Source organism: Dipodomys merriami, unplaced genomic scaffold (assembly GCF_024711535.1).
Source record: "Dipodomys merriami isolate MVZ:Mamm:240054 unplaced genomic scaffold, mDipMer1.0.p SCAF_1, whole genome shotgun sequence".
In the NCBI taxonomy this organism is placed as follows: Eukaryota; Metazoa; Chordata; class Mammalia; order Rodentia; family Heteromyidae; genus Dipodomys; species Dipodomys merriami.
In genome coordinates this window covers 35468189-35491789 of record NW_027202270.1, presented here as the reverse complement: position 1 = coordinate 35491789, position 23601 = coordinate 35468189, and the positions used below count along the sequence as shown (strand labels likewise).

General features: G+C 35.1%; 1 protein-coding gene across 7 annotated transcripts in view; it reads right to left on the bottom strand.

Annotated features, from left to right (window-relative positions):
* Window positions 1-23601, bottom strand: part of Pde1a (phosphodiesterase 1A) — a 362766-nt gene that overhangs the window by 86020 nt on the left and 253145 nt on the right. For 6 of the 7 annotated variants that reach the window (XM_070019653.1, XM_070019652.1, XM_070019669.1 and 3 more), the window contains one exon: window positions 689-802. In XM_070019653.1, the coding sequence (XP_069875754.1) occupies window positions 689-802 (114 nt within the window). Of the gene's footprint in view, window positions 1-688; window positions 803-5246; window positions 5312-23601 lie in introns of those variants that run through there. The other variant, XM_070019676.1, reaches the window with a different exon arrangement.

The window sequence follows — 23601 nt, the reverse complement described above, 5'->3', positions numbered from 1 at the left end:
TCATCAGGTTCCCTCTTTGCTCTGATTTCAACAAGTAGACTTCTATAGGCTGTCACCTTTGTCTTTAATTAAGTGAAAACCAGAAACCAATCTCAGGACCCTGCAAATGCCAAAAGGCACTGGCCAAGTCTCTTGAATTTGCAAACATCCCATTAAGAGTTGGTGGTTTGTCTGGGAGCCACAGTATCAGATTAACAATCCTTTTCAAACAAGTCTCCATTTCTTACCTTCTTATTCTTCTGCTGACTGAGGCTGTGTTTGAAGGACAACATTTTAGGGAATGTCTTTTAGCAATCTGTCTATACAGAGTTTTATGAAGTTGTACGGGCACATAATACCCAATTTTCTCAGAAGGATCTTTGCAAAAAACTGTAAACTTACACATACCCCTGATACAAGTATGAGCTGAAGGATGGTTACACAGGAGAAGACATTTAAATTATTTTTTCATTTTATAACATTACTGTTGGACTATTATATTTCACTATTCAGAGTAAAGTACGTGTGTATATATGTATCTATTTATATATATTTATATAAAATCATAGCCCAATTAATTAGCTACATGAAAAGGATACTTTCAAATTTTGATTTTTTTAAAATTTTGTTTCCATACTAATATTAACTTCCTGTGTGAGAAAGAGGACAGAAACAACAAGGATAAAGTGTAGTGGAAATGAAACTGCACCTTGTCTCATCGATGTAGACAGCTTCCAGCACTGATGCTGCATATTCAATGTTCTTCTTCAGGTCTACGATGTTGACATCACCTCTCTCCAGCTGTTTCACTAGGCATCTTAGTCTGTTTCAAAAAAAGGAGCCAAAGAGAACAATCTATTAATTATATTATAACTGTGGAAAATAGTACAGCATTAAGTATGAAAACTGGGCCAATATTTGACATAGTTCCATTTAGCTGAATTGAAATATTCAGTTTTTGTATAAGCAAAACACTGTATAAGTAAGACATTTTGAAATTATGTTTTTATTATCTTTAAGAAGCTGTACCAAAAGGCTACTATTCAACATACCAGCTTGTAAATGCAATGCATTTTGATCAATGCCACCCCTTTTAGCATTTCCTGCTGACCATCACTCCCAACCCAACCCATCCCCACAATTTTCTTAATTTCATAGCATATACATTGGATATTATGATGGCATTCTCCTCCCTTTCCTCTCTTCATCATTCCCCCATTTTCTTAAACTCCTGCCTCCTGCACACCATTCAAGTACTAGTTTCCTGGTATTCATCTTGTTGGACCATGGGTTTGTTTTTCTGAGGAATTACACCATTTGAAGTCTCCCCTGCAAATATCACACTTTAATATATTTATGTACTTGCATGTAAGTTCATATGTGTTTATTTGTATATTTATAAATTAGATCTAGCTTCCAGATATGAGAAAAAAGCTGTTTTCTGTCTTTCTGGGCCTGACTTACTTCACTTAACGCTATTCAGTAGTAAAGGTATAGATAATATTTGTATATTATATATAATATAAGCACATATATCAAGAATAGTCTTTTAAAAACTAAAAACAATATATTTGAAATATTTTCTTGGGAGTATATATATATATATATATATATATATATATATATATATATACATATATACATAGGATTGCTTCATAAAAGTATATTCCATAGGAGTACATTTGAATTTAGTCTAGCCAGGTGGCCCATGACTGTAATCCTAGCTACTCAGGAACCTGAGATCTGAGGACTGAAATTTGAAGCAAGCCTGTGCAGGAAAGTCTATAAGACTCTTATTTTCATAAACTACTTTAAAAAAAAGAAAAGCCAGAAGTAGAGTTGTGGCTCAAGTGGTAGAGCACTAACCTTGAACAAAAGAAATTCAGTGATGGTACCCAAACCCTCATTTCAAGACTCAGAACCAGCAAAAAAGGAGAAAGGAAAGAAAGAAAAGAAAAAAAAAGAATTTCATCTATTGTTGTTCTGCTTCTTCAGAGAACATAATAAAAGGGATCAAAGTTTAATGTGTAGTGTGAAGACTATAATTGTTTACGTGTCAAAAAGAAAACTTTTTAAAGAAATGAGGGATAACACTGTTCAAAAAATCTCAACTGTAATTGTCAGTGGGTAGCCAAGGAGAAAAGCTCCAACATTAAAGTCACAAAAAAATCCCAACAAACATATTACAGAAATGTGAAAGACATGGAAAAATACAGAAGGCAAAGAAAAACATAAACAGATGCAAAAAGCAATAATATAATGCCATCACTTTGTAAATGGAAGAAATAGGGATGAAAGACATTCTGGAATTTAACACCAAGAGTTTACACAAAAATCTCCATTGAAGAAGGAAATGTTTGGCTACTCTGCCAGAAAGGAGACCAAAAAGAAAACTAGGTGGATATGACAGTCATAAAAAGTTAACAAATTTAGAAAGTTCAGGAGGTCTAATATGCAGCTCACTGGAGTTCAATGCAAAGGGAACATTGGGGAGATGGAGAGATTATCAGAGAAAAGGTCATTTTCCCAGAAGTAAGATGGGCCAGTGATAGAGCACATTAGGGACACTTCCATGGGCATGTGAGTTCTGAATCAAACGGTGCCTGACACTTGGAAGGCTTGCTTAGAGATTGGTGGTGTTATTTTCACTGGGTATATATTACATAGATGGTCCTATGGACTACCTAAGATTCCATATACTCAGGAAAACTCAGGAAAGTTGGTGGAAAAGGTAAGAGCATATTCAAATACTCAACAATTCCAAAAATTTGATTTTCTATGGTGCCTCCTCCTCCTCCTCCTCCTTCTTATTGTTATTATTATTATTACTATTGTTATCTTTAAGTTATACAAAGGAGTTGTCACAACAAAGCAGTTAATGAACATAATGCATCTTGACCAATGTTATCCCTCTCAAAATTCTCCCCCAACCCTCTCAACCACATCTCTTCACTCTTTTATAAGAAGTCATTTGGAAATACATTCAACAAAGCAGAGACATACAAGAAATTTAGCACAAGTAAAGGGGAAGAGAAATCTCAGAAAAAAGATGTGTGGTCATTTCAGGAATTTACTAGATCAAATGAAGTAGTTAATATTGATGTGGTTCACATTTCTCAGTGCTGGTCCAATGCTAGCCCAGGCCAAAGTCAACAAGAACCCCATTTCAATCAATAAGCCCATTGGGTGGTATATGTCTTTCATCCAAGCTGTAAGGAGGTATAGGAAAACACAAAATACCATAGTTGAAAAAGTAGCAACAGCCAAAAAAGACCTAGGAGCATGACTTACATTGTGTAGTACTTGCCTAACAGTCACAAGGCCCTGAATTCAAACCCCACTAACACACACACACACATATAAACACACACACACACTTAAACACACACATACACACACACATGTACACACAAGATGTAGGAAGAAAGTCAGCTAAGGAAAATAGAAATTGATGAACAATGAAACTGGCAGAATATTCAGAGCTTCTTGTTTTGACAGAAGCTTCGATTGCATCACAATTCAATATATTTTAAAAATACGATCTTGAAATCTTAGAGAAAGAAAAGCATCATTTATATATCAGCAAATGAATAATATTATTAGTCACTCTGCTATAAATGTTAACAGCAAGAAGAGACTATGCACCAGTCTCCTTTTAGAAGGCCAGGATGTAGAACTAATAAGCAAGACTTACCTCCATTATTTCTATTTTTGATGTCCACAGATAAAAAAATCTCAAATGGATAAACCAAGGAATACTAAAAGTATATTATAATGGAATGTAGTTTTTCTTCCCAGACAAGGAAGGACTAAAAGAACTAGGCTACCAATATTACTTCTTGGTAATTAACTGTTCTTTTGATAATAATGAAAAGAATTTTAATGACATAGTTCTCTATTAAAATAAAGTATCTAATATTTTGCTCACAAATTAAGTGACTTACTTGAGAAGTCATGTTCGTTAATTGGTAGTTTTGGAATCACTGACCCTGACAAATTTAAATGACAGAAAAAAATAACAAGTCATAAAAATTCACATGGAAGTAAACAGACTTTGAAAAGGGTTGAAATATCCAAACAGCAGCTGACAGCGATGCGAACTTCAATTGTTCTCAGCTTGTTAAGACAACTGGTGAAGTCATGGAAATAGAAACTTCCTTATCATATGTTCCATGTATATGTACTGAAATAATTGAAAGTAGGCTTGTTTGAGAGTTTGGGATAGACATTTTTTTAGAAAAGTAAGTATATGCCTCCATCAGAAAGAATGGCATTGTCCCATTTGTTAGGAAATGGAAAGACTTGGAAAAAATTATATTAAGTGAAGTAAGCCAGGCCCAAAGAAACATAGGTCCCATGGTTTCCCTTATTTGCAAGAACTAGTATATGTCTGAGACAAGCAGAAAAGGTCAGATAAGGTGATGTTAGGGGAATGAACCCCAAGATAAATATTCAAATGTTTTTTTTCTTTCATGCAATTGTTTCTAACATATTTATAAGATGATTTCTATGTTGCTTTGTATGTCCCTCCCCCACTGTATAACCCCTGCTTTCACTGTATTTGATGTTGGTATAATTTGTGGAGGGGAAGGGCAAAAACAAATCGTTTAACTAGGGATACAGGCAGACCCATTGCAACAATGAGATGTACAAATCGTTATGTCGAAAAACGAACTTTATAACTTTGGTGGGGGGGGAAGACCCGGTTGGGGGAGAGGACTGGGTGGGGGGAGGTGGAGGGAGTATGGGAAGGGGAAACAACGAGGAGGCAACACTGCTTGATAAGAAATGTACTCGTTATCTTGCCCATGTAATTGTAACTCCTCTGCACGGTATTTTCACAAATAAATAAATAAATAAATAAATAAATAAATAAATAAATAAATAAATAAAAGGAAATAGGGAACAGTTTTCAACATGGGCATGGAATGAACCACTGTGGCAGAACTTGCTACACTGTGCACTTTAAAAGTTGATAAAAGGTCAACATATTTGGTGCAGGTTTAGAAAAATCAAATAAGAATGTGGTCTACACTGTGAGAGAACACATAGACAGGAAGCTGGGTACACAAAATATGAGAGACCGAAGAGCTCCTGACACACTCAGAGAGCAGAAAACCAGTGAAGTCTACTGCAGTCTGGAGGAAACAAAGCAATCTCAGCACCAGTTCTGCCAAAAAGAAAACTAAGCTGAAAAGTTAAAGCTGTGGGACATTATTAAGGATGCTACCAAGAATCACCATATAAGGGGTGAGGGAGCAACTTACAACAGTAGAATCCCCTCCCTTCCAGTTCCCAATTCTGAAGGCTGGAGGCTGGGATCTTTCACCACGGCTAGCAGACTCTGCCAGTGAAGGTTTCTTCTCTTCTCATTGCTCCTTGAAGAGTGGAAGGAGGAAGGAGCTCTTTTATAAATCCACTGATCCTATTCATTCATCCTGAAGGTTCTGTCCTAAGTAGTCACATCCTAACAGCCCTACCTCTAGATGCCATCTACTCTGGGGAAAGAGGGTTTAGGATTCCCACGTTCAAGTTTTGGGGGAGACAAATATAGCTTGAGATATTTCATGAATGCAGAAGCATGTACCAACATGACTTTTAAAAGTACACTATCAGAAAAAAGAAAATCATAAAAATAGTTTTAGAGAAATAAGCATACAAAAACCAGAAGTACAGAAGGAAAAGTCAACATGGAATTTTTCCTATTACAATAGATTACACAACATTCAAAAAAATTTAATAAAGAGAAACATTTCCACAACAGATACTATCTGGAAGTAGAGAGGTCCTTGTGTTACTGTGGATACTCAGCAAGAGGAAAATTGAGTCATGTAAAGAGAAACTCTTGAAAGTCCAGTTCTTTCATAGGCATGCAGTTTGTGGTATATAATAAGTAACCAAACTAAGGTCAAATAAATTGAGTGAGAAGATGACTTTTCTTGTGAAGATTGTTTGTATGTATTGGCTTTTTTTATTTAAACAATTCTCTTCTCTCCCTCATTCTCTGTTTGCAGGAAGACATGGATTTCCAGATAGCACTAAAATTGGACAACAACAAACCTCAAGTTTAATTTTAGTTTCTCCTGAAGCTGTAGTAATGAGGCTTCAATATGTATAATCTCTCAGGAGCACTGTAAATAATTCTCTCCTCATGAGACTTTTTAGGAAAATTATCTTGATATTTATAAGACAGTTTTGAGAATGGCATCATCACTGGGATAATGAGTTGCAAATTTAGGAACCCTAGGAACAGAAATTTAAAAAAAAAAAAAAACAAGGAAAAAAACAACCCAAGTAAATTAGCCAAAGTCTAACTAGAAAAACAAAACAAATCTTAATTTTTAAATTTAATTCACAAAATTGATTGCTGGGATGATGATTTTAAAACAACAATAACAACAACAACAGGGAAATAGTAAGGATCCCATTTGTTTTATTTGTTGTTCAAGATGCCCTGGGTGGGCCCTATAACACTCCTACACAAACCCCAAGAACTCTTAGTGGAAATCCTGTGTCTTTGGCCCTCCAAATGTTTAGCTTATTTATATACAGTTTTTCTACTTCCCATTCACCCTCACACTCCATAATGAGACAAGTTCTCATGGTCTAAAATTCTGGAGTCTTCATTTGTTAAATTATTATTATTAGTGTCGTTGTTGTTGTTTTCTTCAATTACCTAGACTTTTCCTTTGAAAGTGTGATACTCTCTCCTTTTTATAACACAGATACTAATTTTCTACTGCAATTTGGTTTTCCCCTCAGGGATGAAATGTGCTGAAAAGATTATAATGAGGGCTGGGAAGTGGTAGACTGCTTGCCTTGCATGCATGAGGCCCTGGGTTCGATTGCTCAGCACCACATATGCAGAAAAATCCAGAAATGGCATTGTGGCTCAAGTGGTAGAGCACTAGCCTTGAGCTGAAGAGCTGAGGTGCAGCGCCAAAGCCCAGAGTTCAGGCCCCGCAACCAACAACAACAACAACAAAAAAGATTATAATGAGTGCTCTATCTGGGGGATTTCTTTTTAAAGAAACTACTTAACACAATTTTATGGAAAAAATGGTCAGTGGTCATGCAACAACTTTGAAATACTACCAGTAAAACAACTGAGCAATCTCAGGCAAGTATCCCCACAAGCCGAACCCTGATACGCAACCAGTTGATGATGGAGCCAGGTGTTGGGCAAATGTTGCTGCCACTGCTTAGAAAGGAAGAGTAATTATGCATTACAATCATCAAAGGTTTACCCAGATAGAAGATAACTCATAAATTCAGTGGATTGTGACAAATGTCAACATGTTTAAAGAACTGTGAAAACAATAGTATTAACAAAACAAACAGAAAACCTATGTCTCTCAAGGGCTGCTTAGACTGGGTCCTCTGTTTGATTTAGTAAGTAAATATTGATGGAAAGGCAAAAAGTAATTTTCAATGTCATGAAAAATCCAGTAATAAATTCAGCTCTGACATGACAGCTAGAATTTTTTCTGTGTTTGTTCATTTGTTTGTTTATAAGCAGGATCTCAGTATAGAGCCAGGGCTGGCCTCAAACTTATAATCGTTTTACTTGAGCCTCCTTGGTGCTGTGATTACAGACATTCACCACCAGACCTGGCTAGTTTTAAAATTTAATAGTAAAGAAAGTTAAGAAATTTAACAGAAAAATTGAGACAAGGATGTTGGAAAAAGTATGGGTGCATGTGCTCTTGAAGTGAAACATACACATTTTGTGGGACATGGCATGATCATTTAGATAGATAGATAGATAGATAGATAGATAGATAGATAGATAGATAGATAGATAGATAGATAGAGTATAATGCTCAAATGTGTGCAATTACAATTTCTATATTTTTAAGAATTTATTATTTCTTTGTATAAGAAACCTTTTAATTTCCTGTGGTTCTTTTTATAAATATATTACACTTAATACTTACTATGCCCTATATTTACTCTATTATGCTAGAACTCTTCTTCCTATGAAGCTGAAGATCGTACCTAGAATCCCACTCTCATCTATATTCCCTCCTTCCTTACTTCTAGGACTTTTGGGATATTCTGCTTTCCCATGTCAACATTTTCCTTTACATGTAAGTGAGAATATATGCTGTTTTATAATATTTTTGGGGTTGGTTGTGGGGCTTGAACTCTGGGCCTGGGTGTTGTCCCTCAGCTCTTCAGTTCAAGGATAGTGCTCTACCACTTGAGCCACAACGCCACTTCTGGTTTCCTGGTGGTTAATTGGAGATAAGAGTCTCTTGGACTTTCCTCCCAGACTGGCTTTGAACTGCGATCTTCAGATCTCAGCTTCCTGAGTAGTTAGGATTACAGGCGTGAGACACCAGCACCTGGCAAGTTTTATGAAATTTTGTTACTTATGGATATATATGTGTACATAAACAAACAATTCTAAAAATTAACACCAGCCCTCCCCACTTATTCCAATAATTGAATATTTGGAAATCTATAAATGCTTTGCACAATATATGAACATGAAGTCCAAATGAATGTTTTATTGCATTGACACAGCTAATCCTGAATTTTTCTTTGTAGTCTTGCTCATTCAATAAACGGTTAAAATTTACTTATTCTTCACAAAAATGCAAGTATAATATTCTCAATTCAGAAATTTTGATCATTGAGGGTTGGAGTCTTAAGCAACTAGTTCACATCTAAACAACTGCATCACAGAAACATATATGAAACAAGTCTGTATTCCTCAGAAATTCATGCTATTTTCTTTTATATTAAGATGGAAATAAGACTGTGATATGTCTAGTAACTACCTGAAATTCTCATTAATAAGCAATAAGACAGAGTTCCCAGCTAAAGATGTAGAGCATATATGTAGCATGATCTAGAACCTGTGTTCTATTCCCAGTACCATAAAATGCATTTTTCCTTTCCATGGCCATAAAGTTGAAACTGTCAACTTTTGATTTAATCATTCTTAAAGATTTGTTAACTTAATAGTAAAATTAAAACCCAGTGGACATCTGCTGAATGTACACACATGTATAGCCAAGTAACTTCTACATTATTAAATGGTATTGTTACAGTGATTCTCATGAAAAATTCCAACCACTAAATCTTTCCTAGAATGACAAGAAATTGTGGAGTCTACCTTATCAAAATAAGAACATAATTTTATTATGAAGAGAATCTGAGTTTTTCACACTATTTCCCTCTTAGTCTCTGTCTCTGTCTCTCTGTCTTTGTGTCTGTCTCTCTCATACACACACATACACAACTTTACAACTCTATAGAAACCTTCATTTAATGCCATTCAATAAAGTAAGGCTTAAGAAAATGACTATCACTAAGAAGCAGTGGCTGTGCTTCTGCTATTATTTATTTCTGAAACGTGTGTGTCCACGCGCATGCACACGTGCGCACATGCATGTGTGTTTTAAATCTTTTCAACTAAACTCACAAAAGAAATAATGAGTAGTCATTCATTTAACATATACCCATTGGAAATTATTTTGGAAGGAGACAGAAGACATATTCATCTGAATGGAAATAAATCATTCTTAGTAACTGGAGTCTTGACCTCAACTCAAAAGCTACACAGAACCATCACTATAATTTGACATGTTTTTGATGAAAATATAAAGATGATAAAGGAAAAGTACAGGCAAGGGAGAGTGTATTTGGTTAAATTAGTGGTTAGCTTGGACTCCATAGCAACAAGCCCACACCTGTGGAAACAGCATGGCTCTTAAAAAACTAGCAAACATTTTAACATGACATTCTAAACATGGAGTGTGCCTTCAACGACACCTGAAACCTAGTGTCAATTAGGGTTTGGGGGACATTGGAAGAGCAAGATGTGGCTCTTTAATAATAAAAGTCATTACAGTTAAGCAATATTCTAGTTTCTTCTGGTTCCACTGAATTAGGTCCCAGCTTTTAAAAAGCCAGTGACCTGGGAGAGAACACTAATAGGTTTGGGGGGCTTGGGAGGCAGCAACAAGGCAAGGAGTTGGTCTCTATGGAAGAACATAGGGATACATGAGCAAGACGAGCTGACACCTGATTGTCTATTTGATTTAAATTGCAATCTGAGGATCTTGAGCATGAACAACTTTAACAATGGGTTATGGTGAAAGCAATTTGGGGTAGATGGATGGCTTGACTTTTAGCTAAAGAGAATCTTAAATATAAAATAATATTTATAGTTGTAAGTAATTAGCTGCTTCTAAGGATCTTTCTGATTGATATATCATCAAGGATTTAAATTAATGCTGGATAATTAAACTGCAAACTGGGACATAAAACCAGTGCAGTAGTTGGTACAGTTTTCACTGTGAAACCATTAGAAAACCAGTGAACACAAAAGGACTGGCTGCATAACACAAATGGTAGAGTACCCACATGTAGAGAGCTGCGAGAGGCAGCACCTGGAAGATGGTGCCAGCTTCCGCCCTCCGCCTTCCCGATGGCGAGTGCTCTCTGTGGTAAACAACTCCTGATATGGCTAAGGCAAAGAATCTGGCTTGCTTCCGCGCACCTGAACCTATTGGTGGTTCCCACGTGGCGTATCAGGGTTGGCTACCCAGCGGGTACTTAAGGCTGTGGGGAATTCTCCCCGGGGTTGGGGTCAGAAGATTACTAAAAGGTCCTGAATAAACTGCAGAGAGAAGAGTCCGGTGTCGCGTCTTCCTTGCTGGTCGAGGCGGTAGCGACACCCACATAACAAGTGTAAGGCCCTGAGTTCAAGAAAAGGAAACAAGGAAGGAAGGAAGGAAGGAAGGAAGGAAGGAAGGGAGGGAGAGACGGAGGGAGGGAGAAAGGGAGAGAGAAAGGGAGGGAAGGAAAAAAGGAAGGAAGGGAAAGTTGGCTTTACAGAGAGCCTGCACAGGGAGCAAAGCCAAAAGTATCAAGGTTTTGATGTCTGGGAAACTGTGAGGACAAAGAGCTAACTCCATGAAGTGAGGGTATGAGCCATCGTACAGCCTGGACATCTGTCCAGCTGATCCCAGCTAAGCATAGAAGAAAAATAGCAGAGGATCTGTGAGCAAAATCTCAAGTTTTTATTGTTCTACATCCCTAGAAGGTTACAGGTTCAATACCATCACATGCCAGTTCATATGTTTTCCTCTTCCTTTCCTTTTCCCTTTTTCTTTTCTTTAAGAAGACTGGGGTTTGAATTCTCTAGGCAGGCACTGCACTACGAAGTCACACCCCAGATTTTTTTTTAATTTAGCTGTATTTTGGAGGGTCTCATGATTTATGTCTTGATTGGCCTCAGACCACAATCATCCTAGCTATGTTTTCTGTATAGCTGGGATTACAGATATGCATCACCATGCCTGGCTCATTTTGTTCAAATGAAGTTTCTAACTTCTTGCTTTGACTGGCTACATTATCAGTAGATTTGATATGGGCGAGTCATGTATCCTATTAACAACTTAGTGTTTTGTCTTTCTCTCAAGTTAGAAAATTGATAGCATCTGTTTTGCTTGGGCTGTCAAGAAAACTAAGTGACATATAAGTACTATGCTTAAGCACAGTGACATAGTGTAAGCCTAACTGTTGCTTGGTATTATATTTTCATTTTCCCTAGCCTAAAATATGCTAATAGATAGTTGCTCTGGGAACTCACTCAGTTCACTCAAAACCAACCAGAGTCAGAGAGAGCTCCTTACATTTCCTCCTCCTAGGTACATAATGTTGTACACGACAACTTGCATCACACAACTAACAAATCAACACAATAGGATTCCTATCTGACCTCTTTCTTATTCCATTGCAGTATATTCAAGATTTTTTTAACGTTTTAGTATCTAAACATATCTCCTGTCTACTACTTTTTCTCCATCTTTTCTACCAGTAATTTCATCTGATTGCCTGCATAAGCTCTATTTCAGTTAGCCATTGTTGATAAATAAATCCTAATTCAATAAATTAATGTAATTGCTTTACTCTTCCAGCTCTTTTTTAAAAAAATTAGAGATAATAGCCTTTCCTGCTGGGGCTAGCTTTGAACCATGATCCTCAGATCTCAGCCTCCTGGCTAGCTTGGAATATAGGTATATGTCACCAGTGACCAGCTTCTTTGAGGTCTTTCTACCAGATCTTCTTATCTCCCAGAACACTCTCTTCCACATTCTTCCCATGGTTGAGACCTTTCTCCAATAAGACTTTAGTTGAAATGACACCTTTCTTCAAATTTTTCTCTGGCAGTTTCACCTAAAATACTCACCCAGTGACTTTCTACCACATCGGTCTATTTTAATGTTCTGTGTAAAAGCTATGACCATTTGATGATTCTTCCTGTCTCTTCATTATCTACCTACCTATTTTCATAAGCAAAGGGAGATCCTCACATAGTTTATTCACCACTGACCTCTATTACCTAAATTACTGTACTATCACTGCACATGTCTGGGGTTTAGTAAAGTCTGACTCATTAATAAACTTTGCTGATCTTCCTGTATAAAGTTTGTGATCATCCCTTTGACCAACACTTCTGAGATGAACAAGTCGATGCAGGTTTTTTTAAGTTAACAGTGCAATAGGTGTTTATAGGTAAAAGCTAGATTTACCAAGAAAAAAATGACAAATTGTTCTAAGAACTACAAAGCTAAGCATATGTACAATCTAATTGTATCCTCTTCTCTTTCCACTGAGACTATAAGAATGAATGGAAATGCCGGGCGCTGGTGGCTCACGCCTGTAATCCTAGCTACTCAGGAGGCTGAGATCTGAGGATCGCGGTTCAAAGCCAGCCCGGGCAGGAGAGACCGTGAGACTCCTATCTCCAATAAACCACCAGAAAACCGGAAGTGGCGCTGTAGCTCAAGTGGTAGAGCGCTCGCCTTGAGCTGAAGAGCTGAGGGACAGCTCCCAGGCCCAGAGTTCAAGCCCCAGGACCGACAAAAAAAAAAAAAAAAAAAAAAAAAAGAATGGAAAGGTGGAGAGGGAAGGGATAGTAGGGGGAAAACAAAGGAGGAGGTAATGCTCAAGGAAATATACTCATTACCTTACTCATGTAACTGTAACCCCTTTGTACAGTATCTTTACAATAAAAACCATTAAAAAAAGAATGAATAGAATACTTGGAGTAGAGAATACATGGTGTTTTCTCCAAACTTGGGATTTGATAATTTTCAAACAAATTTTATTTTTTCAATAAAGTAAAAACTTACTTTTTTCAGATTAGAATAAAATAACTTCTTCCATTTTTGAACAAAAAATTTTACATTAAGAAATCATAGGGCTGGGAAGGTGGCTTAGTGGTAGAACGCTTACCTTGCATGCATGAGGCCCTGGGTTCAATTCCTCAGCACCACATAAGCAGAAAAAAAAGCTGGAAGTGGTGCTGTGGCTCAAGTGGTAGAGCGCTAACCTTGAGCTGAAGAGCTGAGGGACAGCACCCAGGCCCAGAGTTCAGGCCCATGACCAGACCCCCCCCCAAAAAAAGAAACAAAGAAAGAAATCATAGTAAAAGGTAGAAGAAATTTACTATGTGCTATTTAAAAGAGAAATATGTAAAATTCAATTAGTAAACGAAAGCTAAATTCTTGATATCTAAAAGAAAAGGTGTTTCTTAATATTTTATGATTATTTTATCAATGTACTTACAGGTTGATGTCTGCAAACAAATGTAGTAATAAAATTAGCATTAGCTGTTGCTGAGAACTTTAAATACTGCAATCACTACAAATGCACACATTTTGGGATTGTGACAGTACTGGGTCTGATTTCTGGGCCTGAACTTACAGAACAGGTACTCTACATGTTCCCAGCCCTGACACATGCATACTTTACAGCAAGGATATTAGCTTAGGAAACTGAGTACTTAAAGAAATCAGATCACATTTCTTATTGGAAACTATCAAGTGTAACTGCTATACACAGTGTAAATGCAATTTGTAACTACACTGTAATTGCATTACCCTGGACAGTTGACTGAAACACTACAACTAATGAATTTTATCTATTAACTATGTTTTAATGCTATTTAATTATGCATCCTTGTGACATGATGACAGATCTATCCAACATTCCCTTCATGACCAGCAACTCCATGAATATTCCAAGAGCATATTCCAAGCATAAGTGTTTGTACATGTGCAAAATAGAGGCATCCAGTATAGCTAACTTACAAGAAATTTGTACTCTAAAAAACAGAGTACTAATGTAGCAACAGTACCAGCTCTGTTATTGTTAAAATGCTGCTAGAATTTCTTTCAGTCATTTTCTGGACCACTAAATTTGCTTCTGTCCATGATTTCCACCTCCATTTCTATTTACATCCTTCCCTATTACAAAACCATTATCTATGAGTCTATTACCTTATTCTCATTGCTCCCTTTCTGTTTCCTTAGATATTAGAAAAGTGCAGAAATTAGCCCCAATAGCTATATTAATGGGAGCTACAGACAGAAATATTTTTCTCTTAGCACAATCTTATTTCAAAAATGTACTTTCTGACTAGGATTTCAGGGAATACATAGATTAAGAAGAATGATCTTTAAGTAGATATGTTCCAGAGCCCCTCAAATCACTAGGGAGATAGGTGTTACATCACGGGACACAGAAACAGAGGAATAGTGATGACTTCAGAGCTGCAACAAGTTGAATTTCATGTGTATAAATATTTAAACTAGGGATAGACATCACTCCCTGTGTTTTAATATTCTATCTCCTCTTTAATCACAAACTCTTTTGTGTTTAGTTTTCTTTTCTGGCTTCAAGAAACAACAGGCTTCAAGAGGAGCAGTTTTGACATTGAACAGTAAAGGAATGTTCTGCAGTCATTTATCAACTACAGCAGTTTGCTTAATTTCTTTGCTAGATTTATAGACTTAGAATTTATGATTGGCTCTTGTCTACTAATAACAAATGTATATTCTTATTCTCAAAGTCTTGTCTTTTCTTGATAAAAATTATTACTCTTAATTTACAAGCTTCTTGATATTTTACATTGTCTTGAATTAAAATCCCTTTGTACAACTGTTTAAAGAAAATTTAATAAAGTTAAAAAGATAAAACAATGAACATCAAATCACAATTACTTATAATTAGAGAAATATTCAAATAAAAGCTCTAAAGTATCTTGAAATAGATTTTTATGCATGTTAAAGACTAAACATATCTTTCACTGACATAAAGTTTTTATAAGGCTTTGTTTGTGTGCTTATTTTTCAAAAAATTGGTATAATTTATTCTTAATCACCCAGATGAAGGAAAAATACTTTGTTTTGTTCAAAAGAGTTGTACGCTATTGCAATCCACAAAATTTAAATACCAAATACCTCTCCATTTCACTGAATAATGAATTAAAGCTATTTTCACTCTACCAAAATATGCTTAGTAATTAAGGCAAGAAACATACTATTTGCAATAATTTTTTTATTAACTAAGTGAAACTTTTCTGCAGTAAAGGTTTAGAATTCTAGAATTTATCACTGAATTCTGAGAAAGGAAAATACTTTAGATTCATAAGTGTCGTTATGTAAATCTTAAAGGTAAACTTAAAAAAAGATATAAAATAAGTAGTTAACATGTTTAATGTCCGAAATAAAATGCTTAGTGATCTTCCAATCTTTTCATAGAAAGGATTAAAGGTGGATGTGTTCTCCAAAATTAAACTTACTGTCTAACAACACTAAAGGAAATGAAACTTAAAAAAAAAACCAAAACAACAAAGGTAGGATTAGCAATAACTTTGGTTAATCTTCCAACATGGACAAAAGCTATGTTGGCTGAATCTCTGCCCTGGATATAAAAATAAAGAATCAGCTTCCCTTTGCCTGTCTGGGGTGTCCTCCCCATGTTCAATTTTCTGTCTTCTTTATCATTCTGCTGCTTAAATGGTAGTGTTGCCTGAGGATCTATTCTTGTCTTCTCTCATTTTTGTCTTTATCACTTATATTCTGATATAAATCCACGAGTGTATAGATCTTCCTACCTGAGTTCTTTAGAGCTTCAAGCAGTAACATCCACCTCCATTGCTCCAGAGTGAGCTAATTAACTTTCCCCCATCGTGTTCTTCCCTTTCATGCTGCACTTCATATAATGCATCATTAGCCACCCAGTCCTAGAAGCCATGAATGTGGTTATTATTCTTATCCCAGATTTCTCATTTACACTGCCCCACCATTTTCAGTTAGTCACTAAGTACTGCTCACTCTATATCTTCTCCTATCAACCCAACACATCTTCTTCTTTTTTGGATTATTCATTCAACGAACTATTCTACCTAACTGTAGGTCCTCCCATCCTCTTGCTTTACCTACACAATCTCCCATCTGCACTACAACTGGACTGACCTTAAGATACCTCAGACTGAACCAAAGTAAAATTCTTCAGATTCTATATTGTCTTCAGAGATTCCCAAAGAAAATTTCGGAGCATACCTACTCAGGGAGACTGAGGCCAAATACCAGCTAGCCTTTTCTCCATTGTAAGATTCTTACTGACTTACATGCATTATCTGTTGCCCTTCAAGCAGAATTGGATGTGCTTTGTATCTGTTTTTATATTTACTGCAACTCTGCTATGATTATGTTTCTTCATGATTATATTGCCTCTAGGTTGTGTGCTCTTTGAAGCCTTGATTGTACCTATTTAAACCTACCTATGATTTACAAGTTTTCAGAAGAAAAAACACAACAATTCTCTCTTTGAACATTGGGTGATAATAGAATTTATTCAACGGATAATTTAATTCAATAATAGTCTAGAGAAAGATTATAATAAATAGAAATGTTTCCCAATAAGCAAGTTGCAATAGCTCAAGCACAGAAAGACAAGATCCTAAATAAAGACAGAACTGGGGTCTATAGAAAAAGTACGGCTGAATTTTAGAGAAAATCACCATTTGCCTATTCATAGACTTGAATTGACATTCAGAAGATTTTTTTAGAATCTTTCTTAATTAAATTTTTGTATACAGCCTAAAATACAAATATATCCATGTGTTCCCCTTCCCCAGATATCCCTTGGACTCCTTGGTGGGTGAAACAGATGGCCCAGGAAGTATGGTTGTTCCATGTAGTTTCAGAAATGACATATGTCTTCATTTTTAAAAATAAGATTACTAGTACAGTATCATCTATGAAAATATAGTACTTATTTAGAAATGTGTATCTGTTCAATGAAGGTAAGAGAGACTTTGTGGGTTTGAGATGCTTATTATTGGGCATGCTTTGTATATACAAATGGCTTCTTAAGCACTAGCTTTGTAAATTTCTGGAGGAGTAGAAGCTGTTTTCAAATAATCTCATGTTCATGTAAAATTTTAGATATTTTGGAGAGGTTTTTCTTTGGTTATTTCTGTTGACCTATACTTTGTACCTAGTTTTCCACCTGAGGTCTGGTATTGATTTGGTTATTCCTATGACATTTATGAAAAGAAAATACTTTACTAGTTTTCCCTTTAGCATAAGCTTTTATATTGGTGGTGGTGATGGTGATGGTTTTACTATTTTTGCATTGCTGGGATTGAATCTAAAGTCTTACCTGTCAGCCAACAGATCTACTACTGAGGTACATCGGTTATATTAAAAATTATACCCCTAACTTCTTTAAAATTTAATTTTATTGTCAAGATGATGTACAGAGGGGTTACACTTTCATACATAAGGTAGTTACATTTGAACCTTTTCAGGCCAAATTTCTGTCTTGATTATCTGTGACAAAGGACTTGGAGATAATTTCTTTTCAAAATACATATTCTATCAAGCATTTGAAGTATATTTTTATAGTACACTTGGGGTCTTGTAATACTAAATAAAATAAAAAACATCATAAGAAAATATGAGAGCATAAATAATATAACTAACAGATGATAGATGAATGTAGATCAGCTATTCATCCAGGGTCATTAATTGGAAAATTTCAAAATAACTTTTACTAAAACAATATGTTGATTATTTAATTATAGATTTTAATTAGAATGACACACTAATATTTCCATGGTATAGTTATGCTTTGATAATAATGTCATTTGACTGGGAATATGGCTTAGCGACAGATTGCTTGACTAGCATGCATAAAGTCCTCGGCTCGATTCCTCAGTACCACAAAAGCAGAAAAAGCCAGAAGTGGCACTGTGGCTCTAGTGATAAAGTACTAATCTTGAGCAAAAGAAGCTCAGGGACAATGCCAGGCCCTGATTTTAAGCCCCAGGCATGGCAAAAAAATAGAGATAATAATGGCATTGATAACACATATGAATAGAATTTTATAATTTACAAAACACTCTTATACATGTGATCTCAATTAACCATGAAAAGAGCCTTGTGAGATATGTATGCTAGATAAACATACAATGTTGCTAACATATTCTATTTTAAGGGAAAGTCTGAAGTCACTCCTACAGGTAGACATATTTAATATCATGTGACCTTGTGCCTTTTTTGTAATGGTACCTATAACTGTCCCTCCACACATATTTTTATTAGCAGCAATTGGTTGTACAAGCGGTTTCATTTTGACAAGTCCATATAACATTCAAGGAATCTTGAACAGACTTAACTCATCCTTCATTCCACCTCATTCTCAAACCCTCTTCCCAACCAATCTCAATAGGCTTCAATGTTCCATTTTCATACTGTGAACATAAAGTATTTTGATCATGTTTTTCCTTGCTCACTCTTTTTGTTCTTCCTCCCTTCTCTAAGTAGTACCCATACCCCTAGACAGAACCTGGTTTACATTCCTATTACTCATTTTTAATTGTTTAAAGATGTATCATCATGATATTACACACATGCACAGATAATACTTTAATCAGATTGAATCTTCCACTTACTCTCACTTTCCCTATTTCTACCACCCTCTATTATTCCCCTGCTTTCATTAAGTTTTATCTTGGTATGGTCATTACAGATATAATGCATTTCACTGTCTAATATTTTCTTTTCCTCGCCTTTCTTATCTCTTCAAACTATATTATAATTATAAATATATATAAACATTCACATATATGTGTGTATGTACATATGTGTATATATGTGTTGTATCACATATATCATATATATGTAGATATAATCCTGTGCACATTTATGTATATGTTTAGCTTTTAGGTCTACACATATACATAAATACCTGAGAAGGTATTTCTGGTTGAAATAAACAATTGAATTGGTGAAGTCGGGAAAGCTGATTGTCTATCCAGAGTCAATGGGCCTCATCCAATCTATGGAGGGCCAGGGTATAACAAAACAGTGGCAGAAGGAAATTGCCCATCCCTGCCCTGTGTGTTTGAGTTTGGACATCAGGTTTCTCTAAGCCTTGGCTGTGTGTTTACGCCATCATGTGTACTGACTGCTATGTAGAATTGTGGACTTGAGTGATATCACTGTCTTTCCTGGATCTCACACATGTACACAGAAGATGGTGGGACTTCTCAAACTACATAATCACATGAACCATTTCCTCATAATAAATCTCTGCATGTGAATTCACACACACATTTGTAGATACATGCACATATGGGTATATATATATATATATATATATATATATATATATATATTCAAACGTGTGTACAATAGTGTTCTAATTTATATTCCATTTTGCATTAAGAAACTGCAAAGTATGTACATATCTCCAGAACATAAAATTATTATTTGTTGCAAAAAGCTTCCACTCTCTTTTTCTTGATTTCTTTCATCATTGGAAAACAAATCTTACTTTCCCTCCTTTTGACCTTCCTTTCCTCTACCCCACATAAGAACACTATCTTTGCTTGTTAAGCTGTATTTTCTGAGCTCAAAGGAAAAAAGATCATATATATATATATATATATATATATATATATATATATATATCCTTTGGGATAGCAATAATGGGGATGCTTATTAAATCAGATTGAGCACATTTTTATATACGATATTCTCAAGTGGTATATATGCAACAACATTCTCTAAAGACAAATGTGACAGTAACCACCTAGTATCAATGTGTCATCATCGAACTAAGGTGAGAAAATCAATATTCTTGTTTCCATTCTAACCATGTACAGAGTGTGAGATATTAAGTGAGTCACTTACAAAAGATGCTATCTTTGCCCTGTGCATATCTATCCAGACTTCACCATCTTCATGTATGCTTTCTCTACTCCATTTCCTCACATCATTTTTCATAAATACAATGCCATTTCTCGTAGAAATAGAAAAGCAATCCTAAAATTTACATGGAATAACAAAACTCCCACATGGCCAAGGTGACTGAGCAAAAAGCATCAAGTTAGCATCATCATACTACCTGACATTAAACCATATACAAACGTATGGTTAAAAACAAGGTAGTACTAATGCAAAAAGACACCTGAGGCAATGAAAGAGAATAGTCCTCATTTGTAGTCACTTGATTTTTGATAGAACTGTCATGAACACACAATGAGGAAAAGGGTACTTCAAAAAATGATTTTGGGAACTTTACAACTTTAGGGGCGAGGAGGGAGGAATTGGGGAGATGGGGAGGGAAGGGATGGTAGGGGAAAAACAAAGGAGGAGGTAACAATGTTCCATAGGAAATGGACTCATTACCTTACTCACGTAACTGTAACCCCTCTGTACAGTATTGTGTGTGTGTGTGTGTGTGTGTGTGTGTGTGTGTGTGTGTGTGTGTATGTGTGTATGGTTTTAGAACAACTGGATTTTCACATGCAGATGAGTGAAATTTGAGATTTTTGTCTCAAATTTACCATAAGTAAAAGTCAACTCAAAGGGATTATAGACTTAGATATTATACATGAAAGCAAAACTCCTCCAGAATTATAAGGGAAAAACTAAATAACATTTGTTTGAGCAATGATTGCTTTGGATAGGACTCAAAAATTTCAAGCCAGGCGCTGGTGGCTCATGCCTGAGATCTGAGGATCACGGTTGTAAGCCAGCCTGGGCAGGAAAGTCCGCCAATAAACCATTAGAAAGCTAGAAGTGGTGCTGTGGCTAAGTGGTAGAGTGCTTGCCTTAAGCTGAAGAGTGCAGGAACAGTGCCCAGGCTCAGAGTTCAAGCCCCAAGACCGACAAAATAAATAAATAAATAATATAAACAACATGATTGTATAAAATTTAAAAGCTCTTACATTCACAAAGAATATAATGAAGTAAAAAGTAAAGCTACATAATATGAGAAAACATTTGCAAGCTAAACAGATAAAGGATTAATGTAAAGAACATAAAAATTACCTGATTTTAAAGGGTAAAATGACTGTAATAGACATTTTTCAAAAAAAGGACACACAAATATCCAACAGATGTATTTTTAAATGCTCTATGTAACTACTGATTAGAGAAATATAAGTAAGTCACAATGGAAAATCTCTTCAAAGCTGTTAGAACAGTTATTTTCAAGAAGACAAAAAGATAATAAATATTGCTGAGTACATGAGGGAAGGAACTATTGTGCACTATTGGTTCAAATGAAAATTAGTTCAGCCATTATAAAAAGCAGCACAGAGATTCCTCAAATATTAAATGTAATTATCTTTGAACATTTGACATTAAGGCATTGAAAATCAGATTGAAAACACAATTTGGTGCATAACTTGCACTGGGGAAATTATTCCCTTTTCATAATGCAAGACTTAGTTATAATACTACCATGTGTAGGTTTAATAAATTATAGATTAAATTAGAACAAAATCAATCACATGTAACATATATAAGACTTAGAAGCATGAATAGGTTATTGCATAGAGCCTAATGTTATAATTAAATTAATTATGTAACTAATATAAAAAGAATTACTTTCACTTAAATTTAGTAAAGTTGGATGGGTTAATGCAAACCATCACTTTAAATTTAAATTGGCAATTTAAATTTGAAGTACTGAATAGAACACAGTGAGAAATATTTCATAAAGAGCTTTAAATGTTATTTCAAATTACTGAAAAAAAATTTAAGTGCTTCTCTGCATAACATGCAAATAGAAATTGATTGAATCCTTATATAGGTCATCTTTTCTTTCAATTCATTTTAACCAGGTAGATTGTTAAAAAAAAAAAAAAAGGTGACACAAAATGAAGCAATTTACAAATTAACATAAATAGGTAGCTAGAGAAAAATGAATAAAGTATAATAAAAAGCAAAACTTGGACAGATACACATTAAAAAATTTTAGTGATGATATTGATTTGGTTAGGTGATAGTGTATTATTTGGAAATGCTTCCAAACCCTCCAACACCCAGAAGTTATTTAACAGAAAAAATTAACTATTATCCAATTGTGTATAGATGTAACTTTTTAAGATTGATACACTCTGAGTTGAATTTTAAGGTTTTAAAAAATAATATTTCTTATATCAACTTTGGGGTCAAATGTATATGTTTCCCCAACAGCTATAAAATACAGTGTATATCCGATAAAACTCTCTCAATATATTTTTTGTTTATTTATTGTGAAAATACTGTACAGAGGGGTTACAATTACATGGGTAAGATAATGAGTACATTTCTTATCAATATTGTAGCCTCCTCCTTTGTTTCCCCTTTCCATCCCTTCCCATCCTCTCCCTGCCCCCCACCTAATCCTCCTTCCCCCGCCTCACCAAAGTTGTAAAGTTTGTTTTCGACATAACGACTTGTACATCTTATTGTTGCAATGGGTCCACCTGTATGCCTAATTAAACGATTGTTTCTTCCCTTCCCTTCCACAAATTATACCGACATCAAATACAGTGAAAACAGGGGTTATACTGTGGGGGAGGGACATACAAAGCAACAAAGAAATAATCTTATAAATATGTTAGAAACAATCGCATGAAAGAAAAAAACATTTGAATTCATATCTTAGGGTTCATTTCCCTAACATCACCTTATCTGACCTTTTCTGCTTGACTCAGACATATACTAGATATGGGACCTATGTTTCTTTGGGCCTGGCTTACTTCACTTGACATTGCCCCATTTGTTAGGAAATGGAAAGACTTGGAAAAAATTATATTAACTCTATCAATATTGATCAACATTCAATCTGGTGTTATAATTTATCCACATGTCCATGCTAGGAAATAATACTTTCCATGTCCCTACTTGTTATTTCTACAACTTATCATATTGTGATAGATATGTATCTGTTTTCACATTTAGAGTCAGTAGTCTCATTTTGAAAAAATTGTGGCAAAATTGTTTGCATAAGTTAAAAACGATTTCTAAACTAACCTAATAAAAGCTTCAAGAACTCATTTTCTTTGCATGTAAGATCTTGGTTATATTTCTGTATTTAAGAGATTCAGTTGCTTTTCATTCTGGAAGGAAAAAATTCCTATTATTTATCCCTTTATTTTATTTAACTATTTTACTTGAAATGTTCTAAATTAAGTATAAAACAAATTAGTGTGACTGTCATATGACAGTCATATATATATGACAGTCACACTAATTTATATATATATAATATATATATAATTTATATATAGAGAGAGAGATTTGTGGTCTCAGATTTGAGAATAATGTGAAACATATCATTATTATAATTTTTTGGTTTGGGTGGTACTGGGGATTAAAACCAGAGCCTCTTTCATATGAGGCAAGTACTCTACCACTGAGCCACATGCAGTAGTTGCAATTTAGCATGTCCATTTATGTGTCTTATGCATCATGATAGTCACCCTTCCATCATTTCCTCCCATCCTTTCTACTCTTCCCCTTATAA